Below are 15,913 nucleotides of genomic sequence, written 5' to 3' on the forward strand. Positions count from 1 at the left end.
ATAAAAAAATTTTTATTTTCTTATTGGAAGGTTCGAATAAAAAAGGTATCTTTATGCACTTACCAATTCTTAATTATTGTGCAGCACTATAGTTGTAATTAGGTAATGTAAATTAAACAATTATAAATTGGGTAAAATTTAATTTATTAATTTCCGAGGGTGTATTCACTCCTTAAATTCCTATTTCATTAATCTATTGCTTCCTATCGGTCGACCTATATTTACATATCAGAATAAATGAATTAATCCTGAACATAGAACAAAGTTCCAGTACTCCAAATGAACCTAACAGAATGCACGGGAGCGAAAGAGGATAGGGTTGAGTGAACAGATTTCAACGCAAAGGATCTTTTACCGTTCGTTTTTATTAACTTGCAAAATTACCTTACTCGTCTACTCATGCACAGATAAAATATATAAATAAAAATGTAGGTAAATTGTGAACGTGAGTTTATTAAATCGAGACTGCGAAAGCATGCGTGTGCAATTTCAAGTCACGAACTTCGACATCTTGGGTCGCGAGCTTGATGTCCCATTGAAAAATGCTCGTTTCCCTTTTCTTCCCCTGTTGGGAATACATTAGACAGAGGAGACACGCGAAAATCGTGGCGCGGACACGCTCGACTCATTTCGTCACGTAACAGATTGCTAGAACAGTGATAAACCTATCATAGAGTAATGAATAAATATAACAATCGAAAAAACATGGCCAAATGCAATGACGAATAACCAGACACGTTCTTTCCTCGTCCCGTCGTCACGATCTCGAGACGCCTATGACCAAACGAACACGTCACGACGAGAATTTCTACGAAGAGATATGCACATATACATATATATGCACATAGAGATATATACACATATACGTATGTATATATAGTAAAAAAAATATCATAACGAACTATATAAAAAGATACGATTGTAAAGTGTTAATATAGCTTTACATCTTTGGACAGTCAACAAAAGCGATCCACTCGCGGATCGCTGCGTTACAAAAAAAAAAAAGAAAAGAATGAAATTCACGAAGTCCGATTCTGCATAATATATACTTTCCGATCAGAACCGACTGAAAAATCCTCTTCCTTATCCGATGATCGATTCTCCACCGACGTTCGAAAGCAGCATATGAGTTTCGTTGTAGGATTCGATGCTTGGTAAACATCGGTTCTCGATAAACGATTCAAGCGAACGATTTACAAAACAACAGTTGGGCTCATGCAATCAACTAAACAGGTACGCAAACAGCAACAAGAACAACACCGGCCTCGGTGTTTGCCAAGCATCGATTCTCAGCACCGTCTTGGATCCAATATTTCGTTCTGGAACACCAATCGCTTATGATAGTGCTCCTGTATTTTACATTTAGAAACTATAGGAAGACGCGGTCTGTTTTTTGAAAGATAAAGCTCAACACTTCGCCCTCTGTAGTGATCAAGACTGAATTAGTTTTTCAAAAATTCAAGATCAACAATCGAGGCCTTTCAACAACGATAGTAATTAAGGTAACGGACGCAATTACTGTGCGGTTACCAATTACTGTGCCTATATTAATTATACTTATTTTTAAAGCATGATGAGTATTAAAAAAGAGACATTAAATTTTTCAGTTAATATATATGTTATATATCTCCTTTTTAATATTCATTATGTTTTAAAAATAAGTATAATTAATATAGGCATAGCAATTGGTATTCCCACAGTAATTGGGTTCCTTATCCTGTATATCTAATGTTTGACGACCCTCGGAACTTCGGTCCATTTTTACCGAGTGCTGGCGACGTTTTACCTGAATCATATGTTCCTAACAGCCAGTTTAAATCATTATGTATGCCCATTAGGTCCAATGTGGATTCGGATGGATCCAGTCATGGCAGTCGTGTTCCAGAACGAAATACGCTTAACGACAAGGAAGTTTCGCTTGCGATTCATCGTCGTTAAACAACAAACAACACGAAACGGACATCTAAACCCTCCCAGTCTCGTGGTAATTTTTTACGTGAATTATAGCACACATTTCGACTAGAGTAATATCATATACGCAGTTTAAAATGAAATCTCGAAGACGAAAGTAATATGTGGGTGTGTGTGTGTGTATATATGTGTGTGTGTGTGTGTGTGTGTGTGTGTGTGGGTGTGTGTGTGTGCGTGTACAGGGATTCCAGCAGTCTTGGTGGCTCAAACAGATTATCAATCGATACAATGATTCGTACCGCGGCAGTCATCCGAATGCAGTGCACACGCTTACCGAACCGGAAATGACGGTCGTCGTTCGAGCGAATTCATATTATTTAATATAACAACAAGACATAGAATTCACGCAGAAATAAAATCTCACGAGCAATCAATTTAACAGTTAACAATCAAGGGTTTGCCACGAGATGCTCCTTCAAATTAACAAGAGTACCAACACCCGTGATTCATTCAAGTTCAATCGTTGTATCGAACTGCGTTCAAGAGTGCCTTTGCGTCGAACGTCAATCACGATGTTCCCGTAACAGCGAGAAAATAATATAAAATCAGTAGATCCGTTTGGAAACAAGATTCTCCGTAAATTTCTCGTTCAAGATTCAACATCCAACAGTACACATATACAAAACCTTCTACCGACTCACCGAAGTAAATACAAAAGAAAAGAATTTAACGAACTGTTCAGAACACATGTTGTTCACGTTCGAAAACAACACGAACGCGGCTTACAAAAGTTTTCGTCAGTCGGATCCGTTCCGATATTCAACGCTACAACTACCGAGTAGAACCAATCAGACGTGTGTACAAATAAATCAATTGTGTGGAATAATTTTTATGAAATCAGCCTCAGGGTTTCAGTAGTTTTAGCGTCGATAAAACCCGGAATCCTGCTGTTCAAGAGAATCTCAAGGGAAGCTTCCCCAATTTCATGATACGAATCGAAAGAAAAAAAAGGGCGCTTGGAAATTCCCCGATTGTTTGCTCTCTTCTTGTACACCTCCGATCTTCGGACAACGGAGCACATTGCATCTTTGGCTTGTTTATCGTAAACATCGCCCGTTTCCAGGCCTGCTACATAGTTTGCATCATCAGAAAAAGAAGACACCCACGTACGAGTAGTCCCTACACTGTCTCCGTAGTCATAATAAAATCAATTGGCCATTCAAGATCCTTCGTCCAAATCATTTTTACTCCTCTTCAAATAAAAATAATTTCAGAGATTAAAAAATGGAAGGGCACAGTACTTAACGAATTTGTTATTTATAATTACCACACTGCGGATTTTATGCATTTGTGGCGAAAATGGGTGGGTGTAATTTCAAACAACAAAAAGATTACAAGAATTTAAGAGTACCAATTTTTATTTCGCATAACGATCCGTAGTCTACTAATTATGGTACTGATCTGACGAACGTCCTGAAGTAGCCGATAGAATTTACCTGGACCGTGGACGAATACTTTGACTCTGTACGATCCTCTCGTCAGTTTCTCGCAATACGGTCGCGGTGTAATACTATAGTTTACAAGACGATTACAGAGGGCAAGAGATTCCCTGATATCTTCGGTCAGCGTCACTTCCGGTTGCTGCAGCCTCGAGCCCCTGAATCCTCTTTCCACCCTCTCTGTCTTCCAAGAAATATACTGTGTCTCACGGAGATTCATTCTTCGTTTCCTCTAAAAAATAACATCCTTTGGGCTAGAAAAAGGTACGCGTGCGAATACACGGAAGACAGAGAGGGTCTGCCACGTGTTTAGTTCATGATAAAGTTTAAGCTTTCCCGGGGAACGGCTGCAGCGATCGAGAGGCGTGTCGCGTTTCAAAGTGGATCTTACGTTAAGTAAAAATAAGGGTCCGGTGATTTGTTGTCTATTTACAACGTGAAGTACACAGTGTGTACACGATTGAACATCGTGTACGGGATTGAACAACGACACTTATCACATGAATCGTTGCGGCCTGGTTTCTTCGTCCGTTCTTAGCTGCGGATCGATTCGGTGACACGTTGAACCCTTCTCCGGATTTAGCAGAGGATCGCTGAACGCTTCCGGAGCGACCTATCTTTAGATATACACCCCTTGTCACATCCGAACGCTCGGAAACCATCTCGAGCGTCCCGCGGTACTTTTGTACTTCGTCACCGGCGATTCTAATGATCACCGAATTGGATCCGATTCGACACAGTCTACGGATCCAGGAATCCTTTCACTGTCACTGACAAACCCCATTGTTGGCAGAAGAACTACGTTCCGATGAAAGATTCATCTTTCATCTCGATCATTTGACTCGATCTCTCGCTTTGCTACTCGCCTACTGTTTCTTCCTTCAGAAGGAACTGTTTTTCTTCCTTCTCCTGGTCTAATTCGGCTTTCATCGTTCTAGAGTTCCCTGATTCATCAACAGTTGTCGTTCGTTTTCTTTCACTGGTTCTCGCCGATCATTTATTATCTTTGAATCAACTTCTCGGCGCATTTCAGCGAGTTTGCTCCATCTTCAAGATGATATTTCTTGCTGAAGGAATTGTTTTTGCTTCCTTCTCCCGGTCCAGTTCAGCTTCCCATCGCGCTCGAATTCCCGGAGTCATCAAAGAACGATCAGTTGTCGCTCTCGGCGTAGTCGTCGCTGTCCCCGCTGTCGTAGTACTGATTCCTGGACTGATGAATGGAGTCCTGCGGGTTCGCAGCCGATTGATCATCGAGGTAGCCCTGGTGCTCGGTGTTCTGGAGCTGATCCACCGATTCCCCGTCCATATTCTGCGGGAACGCGTCCTCCGACATGGAATCGTATGACCTGCGAATCGACAAAAGCGTTTTAGGCCCGAATGCACCTTTTCTCTGGCTTTGTTTCAGCTCTCTATAGACCAAGCTCTGCGCGGTTGGGCTATAGACGAGCGTTCTAAAATCCAAAATACTTGCAACTTCAACGAATTACGGTTCGATGTGAGGATGACAAATGTTTCCACTGTCTGGGACTCTGTTGGGGTGCGAATACACGTAACTCGCGACATCTTTTTGCGAGACCAGCTTGCAGAAGCGTGTACACTTGCTTGCCAAATTGTAAAATTGTCCGAGTCAGTGGCAGGAAATAGAAGTTAAATAAAAGTGCATTTCATCTTCTAGAAAGTCTCCACAAGTAATTTCTCTACAAGTTGGTATTCGACCAGTTCATGTTTGTCATAAATGCATCAAATCCGCAGTTGAACTATCGCTATCTCAGACACTCTCGCAAAAATTGTCGCGAATTGATTGCCAGTGTATTGGCACCTTCAGACGAGTCATTTTGTGCGACTGAACCATATTTGGTTGAAACCAACAATTTGCAGCAACGAAAAGGGTAAAAATGGAAGCGAAGGAGGATGATGGTCTGTACTGCATTGAAGGTTCAACCCTCGGACTTGCTGAGAACATCAGAACAACAGTACTGGATCAAAACGATTCGGTGTCCGAGGGTTAAAGGTCAATTTTCAAATGTCGCTCCCGTCCATCGAAGACAACATTATAGTAAAACGAAGACTTCCTATAGCTCAATAACAATTGCGAGACCGATCCTCTTCGAAGGAAGCTGACGCGATTCGCTGTCCGGTTAGGATTCGTATGAACTTCGTCCGCGGGCAAACAAAATAAATCGAACAGAAGAATAAGAAGCGGTTAGCTGACTCTCTATCGATGCATTACGCATTCACGTGCACCATACCCATGCAGTTCGGTTTTCTTTACTTACTGAGCTGCAGATGATGGTTACATTTCATCATCACACAGCCTGCAACAAACGCATAGATCGCACCATTGTCATTACGGTCGTAGTACAGGGTGAAATTTGTTAGATTCCGCGGGAAAAAATGGGGGGAGGCTCAAAAAATACTGTTCTACCTAAACGGCAAAGCATGCCAGAAATTCAGAAGCCATAAGTTTCGTTTCATAGCTCGGGTAAAGCAAGAAACTCCCTACGGTGATTGATTCATCTATCGCTCATCGACGCATCTCTCGTCCTTTTCTTTTAGCCTTGCCGCGGCATTGGCGATTCGAAAATGATCATTGGTATAATGCTCGACGGATGGATGAAGATAGATGATGTCACGAGATTAGGGAAATGCATAGATGAACCGCGATTAGGATGCCGGTACTCACTTCTGCTCGTTTTGTTCGTTACCACTCTCCTCGGCCACCAACATCTCGTACTCCTCGGCTGCGAACCGGTCCCAGTCTGACAGCTGTTTGACAGAACATTACGCCAATGAATCGACAACGAATTGGCAGTACGTTTCATTAACCAGTAGTGAGTTTAATCAAAATGAATTACTAACAGTAACAGAATCGTTGCAATTGCTAACTTTGTTTTTTTTTTTCTAGATGTGTCTGAATTATCAAACATGTCTCTCTTTCTGTTTCTGACAGCTGTATGCCAAGAGATGACGCGAATAAATAAACAAAACAGATATGTTAGGATTTTTACCTCATGGCCGTCAGGATCATGCTCCCTCGCAGACGCGAATGGATCTCTCTGTTCATGGTCCAGGTACTTCTCGAGGTTGAAGAAGGTATCGAAGAATATCGAGGTCATCTTGCACCTCTTCAAATCGCTCAGAGATATCTTGCCTGGTGTGGCTGGCTTGATCATGTCCAACATCTGCGCCAAATATATCGATTCACACAATCGCATGCTACCACTTTGATTTTGACGGTCAATTGATTTGGTACCTGACAGAGACAGTCCTCGAACGGCAACGTCTCCAATCCGATCGCCTCCATGCGGTGCAACTGCTCGTCGTAGAAGTATTCTAACTCGTACATCGACAAGTAGCCGTCGCCGTCGAGATCCATGCATCTACCAACGAGATTGAAAAGCTTATTTATGGTTCATATATTTCGTTAAGTTAATCGTAAGATCGAATAGTATACCTGAACCAATACTCGATCGCGGTGGGATGATTCTTGTCCTCCTCGCTCAGCAAGAACCACACGAATTCGGTGTAGCTCATCTTATCTTGGGGCTGTTGCACACCGTTCGCACTTTTTACACCCCCTCTTGTCACCGCGCCGCTGAATATTCTCGCGATCATGCGCTTCGACAGAGCTGCAACATCAAATTAACAATTTGCTAATTTGGCTCTTCATTTTTACATTCTTTGGTTCGCAAGAGATATTAGTAACCAATAGATTTTTATGCATCTGTGCCGTGCACTTTGTGAAGTACAAGAGAAAATTGATATTAAGAAATACTAGGGTACGGGACCCAAGTACTGTGGGGGTACCAATTACTGTGGCCATATTAATTACACTTATTTCTAAAGCATATTGAATATTTAAAAAGAGATATATAACATATATATCAACTGATTTTCATGAAAAAACTTTTATATCTCTTTTTTAATATTCATTATGTTTAAGTATAATTAATATAGGCACAGAACTGCAAGAATCTCTACAAAAACTTTTCTCATCTTGTGTACACGATAATCTCGAAAGAAGTATAGTTCATATTGCTCAATGTATTACTTTGTGAAGACAATTACTATAGCTATCGAGCAATTTATTTATAGATTATTTATTTTTAATTCTGAAGGACTGTTAAGTAACAGTGCTCCATAGTAGACTGGTAGGTAAGGTTTACACAATAATCCTTCAAAATCAAGAATAAATAATCGAGGGTCTTTAAATAAATTGGTCGATAGCCGCAGGAATTTTATTCGTAAATCAGCGAATCACAGTTATTACAACAAGCAATTTCATACTGTAGGTGAAGTGCTAACAGGAAAATAGCTGGAACAGTTCACCGAGAAGTTTGCTCTCACCGTGGTCATTGTGCTTGGTGAGGTCCTTCTTGTCGATGAAGAGGTCGTGATCCCGATCGAGCTCCCAGAACTTGCAGTAAATAACGTAGAAGTGTTCGTAGCTGAAGTATGCGGTGACTAGATTGATGTCCTCTTTGTGCTCGAGGATCGCGATCACCGACAACAAGTTGCTCCTCCTCAGCTCAGCCACGGAGATCCTTCCGCTCCAGCTTCGATTCACGCAGTAAAATATCCTTGCGATCACCTGGCAGAATCATGAAAGTAAAGCAACGTTGATAACTAGAGCAAGGAACCGAATTACCGTGGGGGTGCCACTTACTGTGCTTACATTAATTACACTTATTTTTAAAGCGTAATCAGTATTTAAAAATAGATAAAATCTTATAGATTAAACTTTTTTCGTTAAAATCAGTTAATATATATGTTACATATCTGTTTTTTAATATACATTATGCTTTAAAAATAAGTAATTGGCACCCTCACAGTGATTGGGTCCCTTGGGTAAATTGCAAATCACAGGAACGATATTCTCAGATCCCTTTAATCTATGCGTTGTTTGAAGTTACGACCGCCCATTTTTGCCATAATTGCATAAAATACGTAGTCTATTGATAACAGATACTCGGATATTGAACGCAACCATGTTCAAAGGGAACGAGGCTGAAGCAAACACGACAGCCGGCTACTGCGACGGGGAACAAATACAAATATTAATCTCCCTAGAAGTCTTGGCTTTATTAGATGCATCAGGTAATCCAACTATAGTTGGTCATGCATGCTGTTGCTCTCAGAGAAGATTTAATACTTTAGCTACGTGGGCTGACGGATGGTAACATCTTTTACTACCGTTCCGAGTATACAATTTTAAAGCTGGATCATTAGGAAAATTATTATGAATGTGTGGAATGACATAACATTCACTTTTTTAAACATAGACTGGAAAAATACGAGACTTTTATTGTTCACTGCTGTGTATGGTGTACTGATAAAATCGAAAGGTTAAAGTACCATAGTGTTGCAAAAATAGCATGGCGAGTGGGTTTTATATACTGCAGTTCCCTATCTCAAAGGAAAGTTGATGTAAACTTTATTTAATCCTTCACTTTTCAAGTGGTTTCCAATGTACTCTAATTTTATTTCTTTATACTAAGCTTACTAAAACAACTGTTTTCATGAAACTTTTATGCATAAAACAAATAATTTGATCACGCGAGAAGTTGTTCCGGCTGTTCCTATTCAGATTAATCAGTTTTAAAGATATGCTACCCTTGTATAGATTTCATTTTCCCTTAATAATATCTCAAACAATAACGATCATAACTATATAAAAATTAAACTGTAGTATCTTGAAGCATGACCAAACATGTACCCAAAATCTCATGTACTCAGAAACCCTTAATCAATAACACAGTTACCCCAAAAACCAATTAAAATTAACGGTTCCTGGAAGAAATATCTCGTCAACAACATTTTCCTTCGCGTCTAAGTAAATTATGTCCCAAGAAGGACCGAAGCAATGAACAATGAACGTCTCAATAACAAAATAGCGAATTCCAGGTTGCACAGGATCGCGACAGGATCGTCCTGTCGCATTAGAATCGAACGCGCCTGATAATTGCCAACTGCGATCGTCTTGAATAATTCAAGCCCGCGCGACTTGTCGTTGCGTAAATCACAGCTGCGTCGTTGTTGGGATCGAATATTTTCATTCTGTTTCCCCGAGCGATTCGCCAGCCGAGAGCGTGCGCCTCGCAAATATTTATCGTGCCGGTACGGACCGTGTGTACATAGCGCGAATGGAACTCAGTAGCCTCTTTCAGGAAAATTAAACCGGGATGAGTCTCGACCAGGTCCTGCACCAGCGGGATCAGATCTTCGGGCAATATGCTGTTCCTCTGGCCCCGGGTCGTGATTCTGATAAACTTGCTGGCCGCGTCGTGGTTGGCGTTCGACATTCTGTAAACGATACAGCGATTTATTCTCGGCCCGCAGCATCGAGACGCGCCGGCCGGCTACCGGTCGGTTTCATTCAATTGTTTACCAATCACCGAACCCGTTTAGGCTCTTTCACACACACCCCTCAAAGACAATTTTTCGAGCGAGACTCTATACGTATGTATTTGGGTCCACTGTTTCTACGTTCCAAGGGCCCGGTCTTCGTAGATTCGCGATAAGGTAGAGTGACTACATTACCGTCAAAAAATGGTTTTACGTGCCTCAAGTTTTCATCCTTATACAAGAATATTTTGTCGCTGGTAAAGGGCTCATTCGAAAGAGGAAGGTTCAATCTAGTGCGCGCTGGTCATGAGCTGCCGAGATTATGCAGATATTTGGTAATATAAGCGTTAGAAGTAGGCCAAAAACTGACGATGAGCATGCCGTGGCATCTAAGCATTTTTGTGCCATTGGATGAGTTTTCTGGATGGAAATTTTGTCTTGATTCTCTGCGAAATAAAGCCAAAAACTTGAAGCACGTTTCTGGCGTCAGAATTCATAATATCGATAATACAGAGCAAAAAATGTGACAAGTTTAGTCACGGACTTAAGACCAAGACGGATCTTAAGTCTGTGTCTGAAGGCTGTGAATGGAAATTAATTGAAAAGTCACGTGACTATCCCGGGCCCTTAACCCCTTGCACTACGATTTATTTTACGGTTTCAGTGATTCAAAACATTTTTGTAATTCGTAATTTCCTAAAAACTGGAGAAAATTTCTATCTATTGTATGCCTATGTGTTCTTCAATAGCTGTACATTAACAACGCCAAAAGAGAATTATATTTCGGTTTATAGGAAATTATTAACATACATACATATTTATTAGACTCTGTTCAGAATCTTCATCACTACATTGTAGGGCAAGGGGTTAACACGTTGACTGCCGAATTACAACCGCCAGGAAATTCAACGAAATCAAAGTAATTTTGTTTGTGCGACTATTAGCATCATTTTGAGTAGGTGCATCAAGTGAGTAGGTGTAATTTAACGCAGTAGAGATATTGGAAGAATTTAAAAGTCAGCCTGTTAAATATATTAAGAAAAACAATTTTTATTTTGCTCAGGTTTGTTCCAATTCAAGTAGAAAACTTTTTGCACAAGGATTCGCAGGTCTTTAACACGTCAAGCGTTACGTCGCGTCGGTCCCTGGGGACCGACATCAAACTTTCCGTTCAGGCAACGTCGGTCCCCAAGGACCGACACTAGGCTTTTCGTTTAGGCGACGATTCGGTCGACTCGGAGAGGTCATTCTTGTTTAGATACGAACTTGCGGTTACTCGCAGCGTGAACGGAAAGTCAATACAAGCTCCGAGCTTAACAAAAGCTCAAAATTTACAAAATAAAAATTGTTTACATCAATAGCAAGGAACTGGTACCAAGCAGAAATTTCTTTCCTTCTTCAATAATTTCAGAAAACTAAAAATTGATTCTTTAAAATTCTTCTAATCTTTGTACTCTTTCGAATCACCTATTTTTGCTATAAACGCAGAAACTCTACTGATAGAATTTAATTTCCAGCAATATATTGCAGTAAAAAATCTTAGCCAAGCAACAGTTTCACACATTAAGACTGATGCGGCGGTCAACGTGTCAACGCGTTGAATCGTTGAAAGAGGAGAAGAAGAGGCTATAGATCAATCGCAGGTTTTTGTTATTTTTCCGTGTTTCGTAGGAGTTGAACAAAGTTCGGAATGGAGGAGCCAATCAGTGTAAATCCTTGAGACGACCGAGTCTTTTGAAACTTAGTGACCATCAAGCAGCGATACCAAGCTGAACGGGAGTGTTGGCATAAGCGTCCTTGAGGAAGTTAACGTCTTTATTACACCATATAAACGAACGGTACGGGAAAGCAATAAATTTCAGTAAAAATTGTGGAGGTTATTTATGAGTCGGCGCGATAGATAGAATGGGAGACACGTAGGTTCCCCAAGGTCTCGCCGCCTTGAATCTCATCTGCCTCTCTCACTCTCTCTCTCTCTCTTTCCTGATGTCTTCTATCGTAAATTCTTGACAGAATCTGAACTCGAGTCGAGATCACGAATATCGTGAAGAACATAAGTCTCCTCTTAAATGAATATTGCTAAGTACGTACTCTTTCCAGAAATCAAGGAAGGCATTCATCTCGACGAAGCCGGTCTGATCGCCCCCTGCTGCCAGGAAGAGCGGCACTTTCCAATAAAGCGGCAGATCGCATGCCTGTAATCAGAAATCGTTCCGATTGATCCAAAAAATCTGCTGGAGAACTGTCGATTGAAAACGGGAAATAATTCTTTTTTCGTTGGTCAACATAAGAATCGTATTCTTCGGTCTGCTTAATTGAATCCTCAAAACACGAATGTCCCAAATCTCAATAATTAAATTTTGATTAACTGTTTACATTACTTCGGTTTGAATGTTTATGATTGTCTGGGCAGTCGAAGTATTAGTACAGATCACTATGAATTAAAGCGAATCGAGTGACTAGTGGTGGAAAATTGAAAGCTCTCCCCTCTTCCTTAGATCTCGGGGGGCTCACGTATGGAAACAACGCTTCCGGATAACCATAAACGCACCGTAGGATGCTGAATCTGTTTCGAACGAGTCTCCCTACCTTCCGTTGCTCCTTACCTTCGTGATCGTGTGAAATTGGGCGCGAGAGGCGCGATGGCCCGGCAGAGACTGGAATGCCGCGGTAATTTTGGCGACGGTAGCCTCCACTTGCGACAATGGCAACGGCTTCCCCCCGGGGAAATAAAATCTGCAAGCGTAAAGGTGGGTTCGTGATCAGCATTGCTCAACGATCAGCTTCCCAAACACCCTCCGGCCCGATCCCTCAGCAATTTCGCGCAAACTGTATTGCCGCCTCATCCTCTATTCAAATTGAAAAGCTCTCATTTTTGCAGACTTCGTCCGACCTCGTAACTTTCGCTCCGGGCCGATGAATGCTTAATATCTTCAATTACAAACGATCTCAGTTACAATATCATTATTACACGACTGCGGATTTTCTGCATTTTCGTCAATTTCCTTTTAATTATAACCAGACTGCGGATTTTTATGCAATATAAAAAATATTTGCATTGATTACAAGACACGGTCTTGTAAGTAAATAAAAATTTCTTTCTTCTTTTAATTATTTTATTAAACTGAGACCAATACGCTGGTGCCGTTAAATCTTTTTAATACGTCTTACTCATTATTATCATAAATGCATGAAATCGGCAGTCTATTTACAACGTACGATGTGTGTTACCAGTTAATAATCAAGTGGATTATTTAGACGAAGCACACGAACAATTGCGCAAAAAGGCAGAAGACTCCAGTGCAATAATAGATCGTTATGCACAATCGATCGAAAAAGATCGAAACTTCGGCATACGATATTCATGAATCTCATTCAGCCACGTACATATCTCGTATAAAATAAATATCGACAGTGTTGCTGCCGGCGCTGATTAACCGCGACTTGCAAATTAGGTCTAATTTAAGTTCAAATTCGCGTAGTAAGGACAATAGAATAATAATAAAAATAGTAACCGTGTTGGTCTGCTACTAACTTTCGAACATCTTTGAAAACAAGATTCTCTAGATCGGAGCTGTTCAGCGGCATGTTGAGCAGCTCTGCTCCAGGGTCCTGTAGCTCAGTTATCAGTAAAATTTTTCGCGTATATAGTGAATGGGGGTTGAAGCGTATGCTTACCTCGGTATGTGTACGTTCCTGTTCGCTTTCACGTGCCTCTGTAACGTGGTGTGCGGCGGTAGGTTCTTCTGCTGGGCCTTGTCTTTCGCGTACGTCTGTAACCAACATCAAGAGACGTTCAAGAGAAACTGCATGATCCAGGCTGCGCGAGTGCAAAGGTGCAGGCTCGCGTTGCACATCCAGAGGCCGATTAACTCGTCAACTGGATAATCTCTCGATCGCGCGCTCGGCGACAATTGAAACGATCATAAAAATAACTCGTGTCTGCGCGTCCCGTCGGCGATAAAACACCATAGGCTAATCGAATGCGAACGCAATCGATTCCTAGAGCTTTCTCCGGGTAACTGCCAAATAGGTTTTGTGCGGCCGCGAGCAATTATCTGAAATGTTGTGTCGCTCGAAACTTATTGCATAACAAAATGCAACGCGAGCGCTCGTAATCGGACTAAAGAATCTTCACGCGAGTTGTATAAGCCACGAAAGACATTGGGAGAGCGTGTTTTGATTGCAGGATGCGATATGCTTAACCCATTTGCATCGTTAGCGTATATATACGGTCAATTTTCCTGGTCACTATCACCGGAGCGTATATATACGCTCAATTTTTCTTATAATGCTGAAATATGAAGTTCTTTTACTTGTAGTCATTTTTGTACTTAAATATAATAAAAAAGAAAAAGTTTGGTGATAAAGGCCTTCTTTTCATATTTGCTTATGGTGCAAATGGGTTAATAATGCGAGCGAGATAATTAGACAGCGGATTTTATGCGTTTATGACAAAAGTGAATACGTGTAATTTAAAATGTTGCAAGTATTATACAGGGTGTACCACGCAACTGGAACAGACTGTACCTCCTTAACGGTTGGGAATAGAAATAGATGTTACAAGTAAAAGTTAAATGGCATCAGACGGTGCATGATATGTAACTGCACTTTTTTTTTTTTTAATGGAAGCCTATGTTTTTGACTGCCCCAATGGATGCAGTACTAACATACTTACGCCCTAAACTTATTCGTTAGGAAGTTATCGAAGCTAAAACTTACACTTGTTGTAACGTAGGTACTCCGGAACACTTGCCGAGAGACCGAAATAATTCAGAAAAGTTATAGCGTCGATAAGTTCCTAACGAATAAGTTTATGGCGCAAGTATGTTAGTACTGCATCCATTGGTGCAGTGAAAAACATTCCATTTAAAAAAAAAAGTGGAGCTGCTGTTTTCTGATGTACCGATGCACAAAAGTGCATAAAATTAGTCTGACACCATTCAGCTTTTAATTGTAACATCTTCTTCCATTCCCAATCGTTTAGGAGGTATATCCTGTTCCAGTTGCGTGGGACACCCTGTAGAGTGAGAACATTAGAGGAATTTAAAAATACTATATTATTTTCAATCTATTGAACATATTAAGAAAGAAAATAATTTTCTATGTCACTCCAGTTTGTTGCAATCCAGGTAGACAATTTTGCATATCAATATCACGGGTCTCGTTTTATCACATAAGGGGCTATAAACGTTCGTATATTCTCTCATTGTAACATTACGCAATTGAGGGAACAAATAAAGGACAACGGAGCATCTCAAGGGCATACCCATTGTTTCGAAAAGCAGACTGTAAAACGCAAAATTGTTAATATTACGAGGCTCACCCTATCAACTAGCGGACCATGAACACTCCTTTGTCCTCGCGATGTAACGTCACACAGTTTGAACAAAGCGTAAAGGAGAGACAGATAACGGAGGATCCGGGGGTATTAGGCTTTTCAGGGATCGACGGGGGTTTTCGCGTGAAGCGAGGGGATCGATGGTTTTCGGTGCGCCCGTGCTGCTCGCATAATCGCAGGCTCAGCGGCGTTCCTTGTTCTAGGTGTCGGCGCGCCAAGGACACGGCATCCTGTTACGCGACGCAGCCGCGAAGGATCCGAAGAATGCAAAGGGGCCGGCCGAGCGCGGCTAATGCATCGCCGCGCCTTGCCCATGTGACTATGGTTACATCATAACCGACTTGTGCTCGTTATACTCGCTGTACCGCGAGGAAATCTATCCACGTGTTAATTGTCGCCGCTCGACGCGCAACGATACCTGGCCGAGCGAAAATGATCTCTGCTCTTGTCACGCGCCGATCAACGATCGTTCGCGATCGACAAAGACCGGAGATATTTATACAAATTGACTTTTTCTTGTACGATTTCTCTTTTCCACGGCTGCAATAATTAGAATGTGGTTGTCTCTGTTCATCTGGACGAGAGACAACATATCTTTTCAGCGACGGTCAGCTTATGGTCGTTCGCGATCGACGAACAGCAAATCTTTTTGCGAATCAACTCTCGTATGGCTGGTCGTTCTCGTAGACAGCGAATTTTTACGCAAAACTATCTGGACAAATTGTACAGACAAGCTACACAGACAGAAACTTCTGCACGTTCGACGTTTCTGAATTGCGACAATTAAAGTGGCGTCGTTCCTTTCAATTAAGCTTCA

General features: G+C 41.3%; 1 protein-coding gene across 2 annotated transcripts in view; it reads right to left on the reverse strand.

The window, feature by feature from the left end:
* Nucleotides 1–346: 346 nt before the first annotated feature.
* The window catches only part of LOC143365574 (uncharacterized), a 79,537-nt gene continuing 63,970 nt past the window's right edge, over nucleotides 347–15,913 (reverse strand). The window contains exons 3-13 of one of the 2 annotated variants that reach the window (XM_076805874.1): nucleotides 13,434–13,528; nucleotides 12,362–12,491; nucleotides 11,847–11,950; nucleotides 9,536–9,713; nucleotides 7,758–8,001; nucleotides 6,865–7,039; nucleotides 6,664–6,790; nucleotides 6,419–6,592; nucleotides 6,094–6,176; nucleotides 5,687–5,725; nucleotides 4,616–4,756 (exon numbers count right to left, since the gene is read on the reverse strand). In XM_076805874.1, coding sequence (XP_076661989.1) covers nucleotides 5,704–5,725; nucleotides 6,094–6,176; nucleotides 6,419–6,592; nucleotides 6,664–6,790; nucleotides 6,865–7,039; nucleotides 7,758–8,001; nucleotides 9,536–9,713; nucleotides 11,847–11,950; nucleotides 12,362–12,491; nucleotides 13,434–13,528 — 1,332 coding nt within the window. In that variant the 3' untranslated portion in view covers nucleotides 4,616–4,756; nucleotides 5,687–5,703. Of the gene's footprint in view, nucleotides 4,757–5,686; nucleotides 5,726–6,093; nucleotides 6,177–6,418; nucleotides 6,593–6,663; nucleotides 6,791–6,864; nucleotides 7,040–7,757; nucleotides 8,002–9,535; nucleotides 9,714–11,846; nucleotides 11,951–12,361; nucleotides 12,492–13,433; nucleotides 13,529–15,913 lie in introns of both variants that reach the window. The other variant, XM_076805872.1, reaches the window with a different exon arrangement.

This window comes from Halictus rubicundus, chromosome 2 (assembly GCF_050948215.1).
Source record: "Halictus rubicundus isolate RS-2024b chromosome 2, iyHalRubi1_principal, whole genome shotgun sequence".
NCBI classification, from domain to species: Eukaryota; Metazoa; Arthropoda; class Insecta; order Hymenoptera; family Halictidae; genus Halictus; species Halictus rubicundus.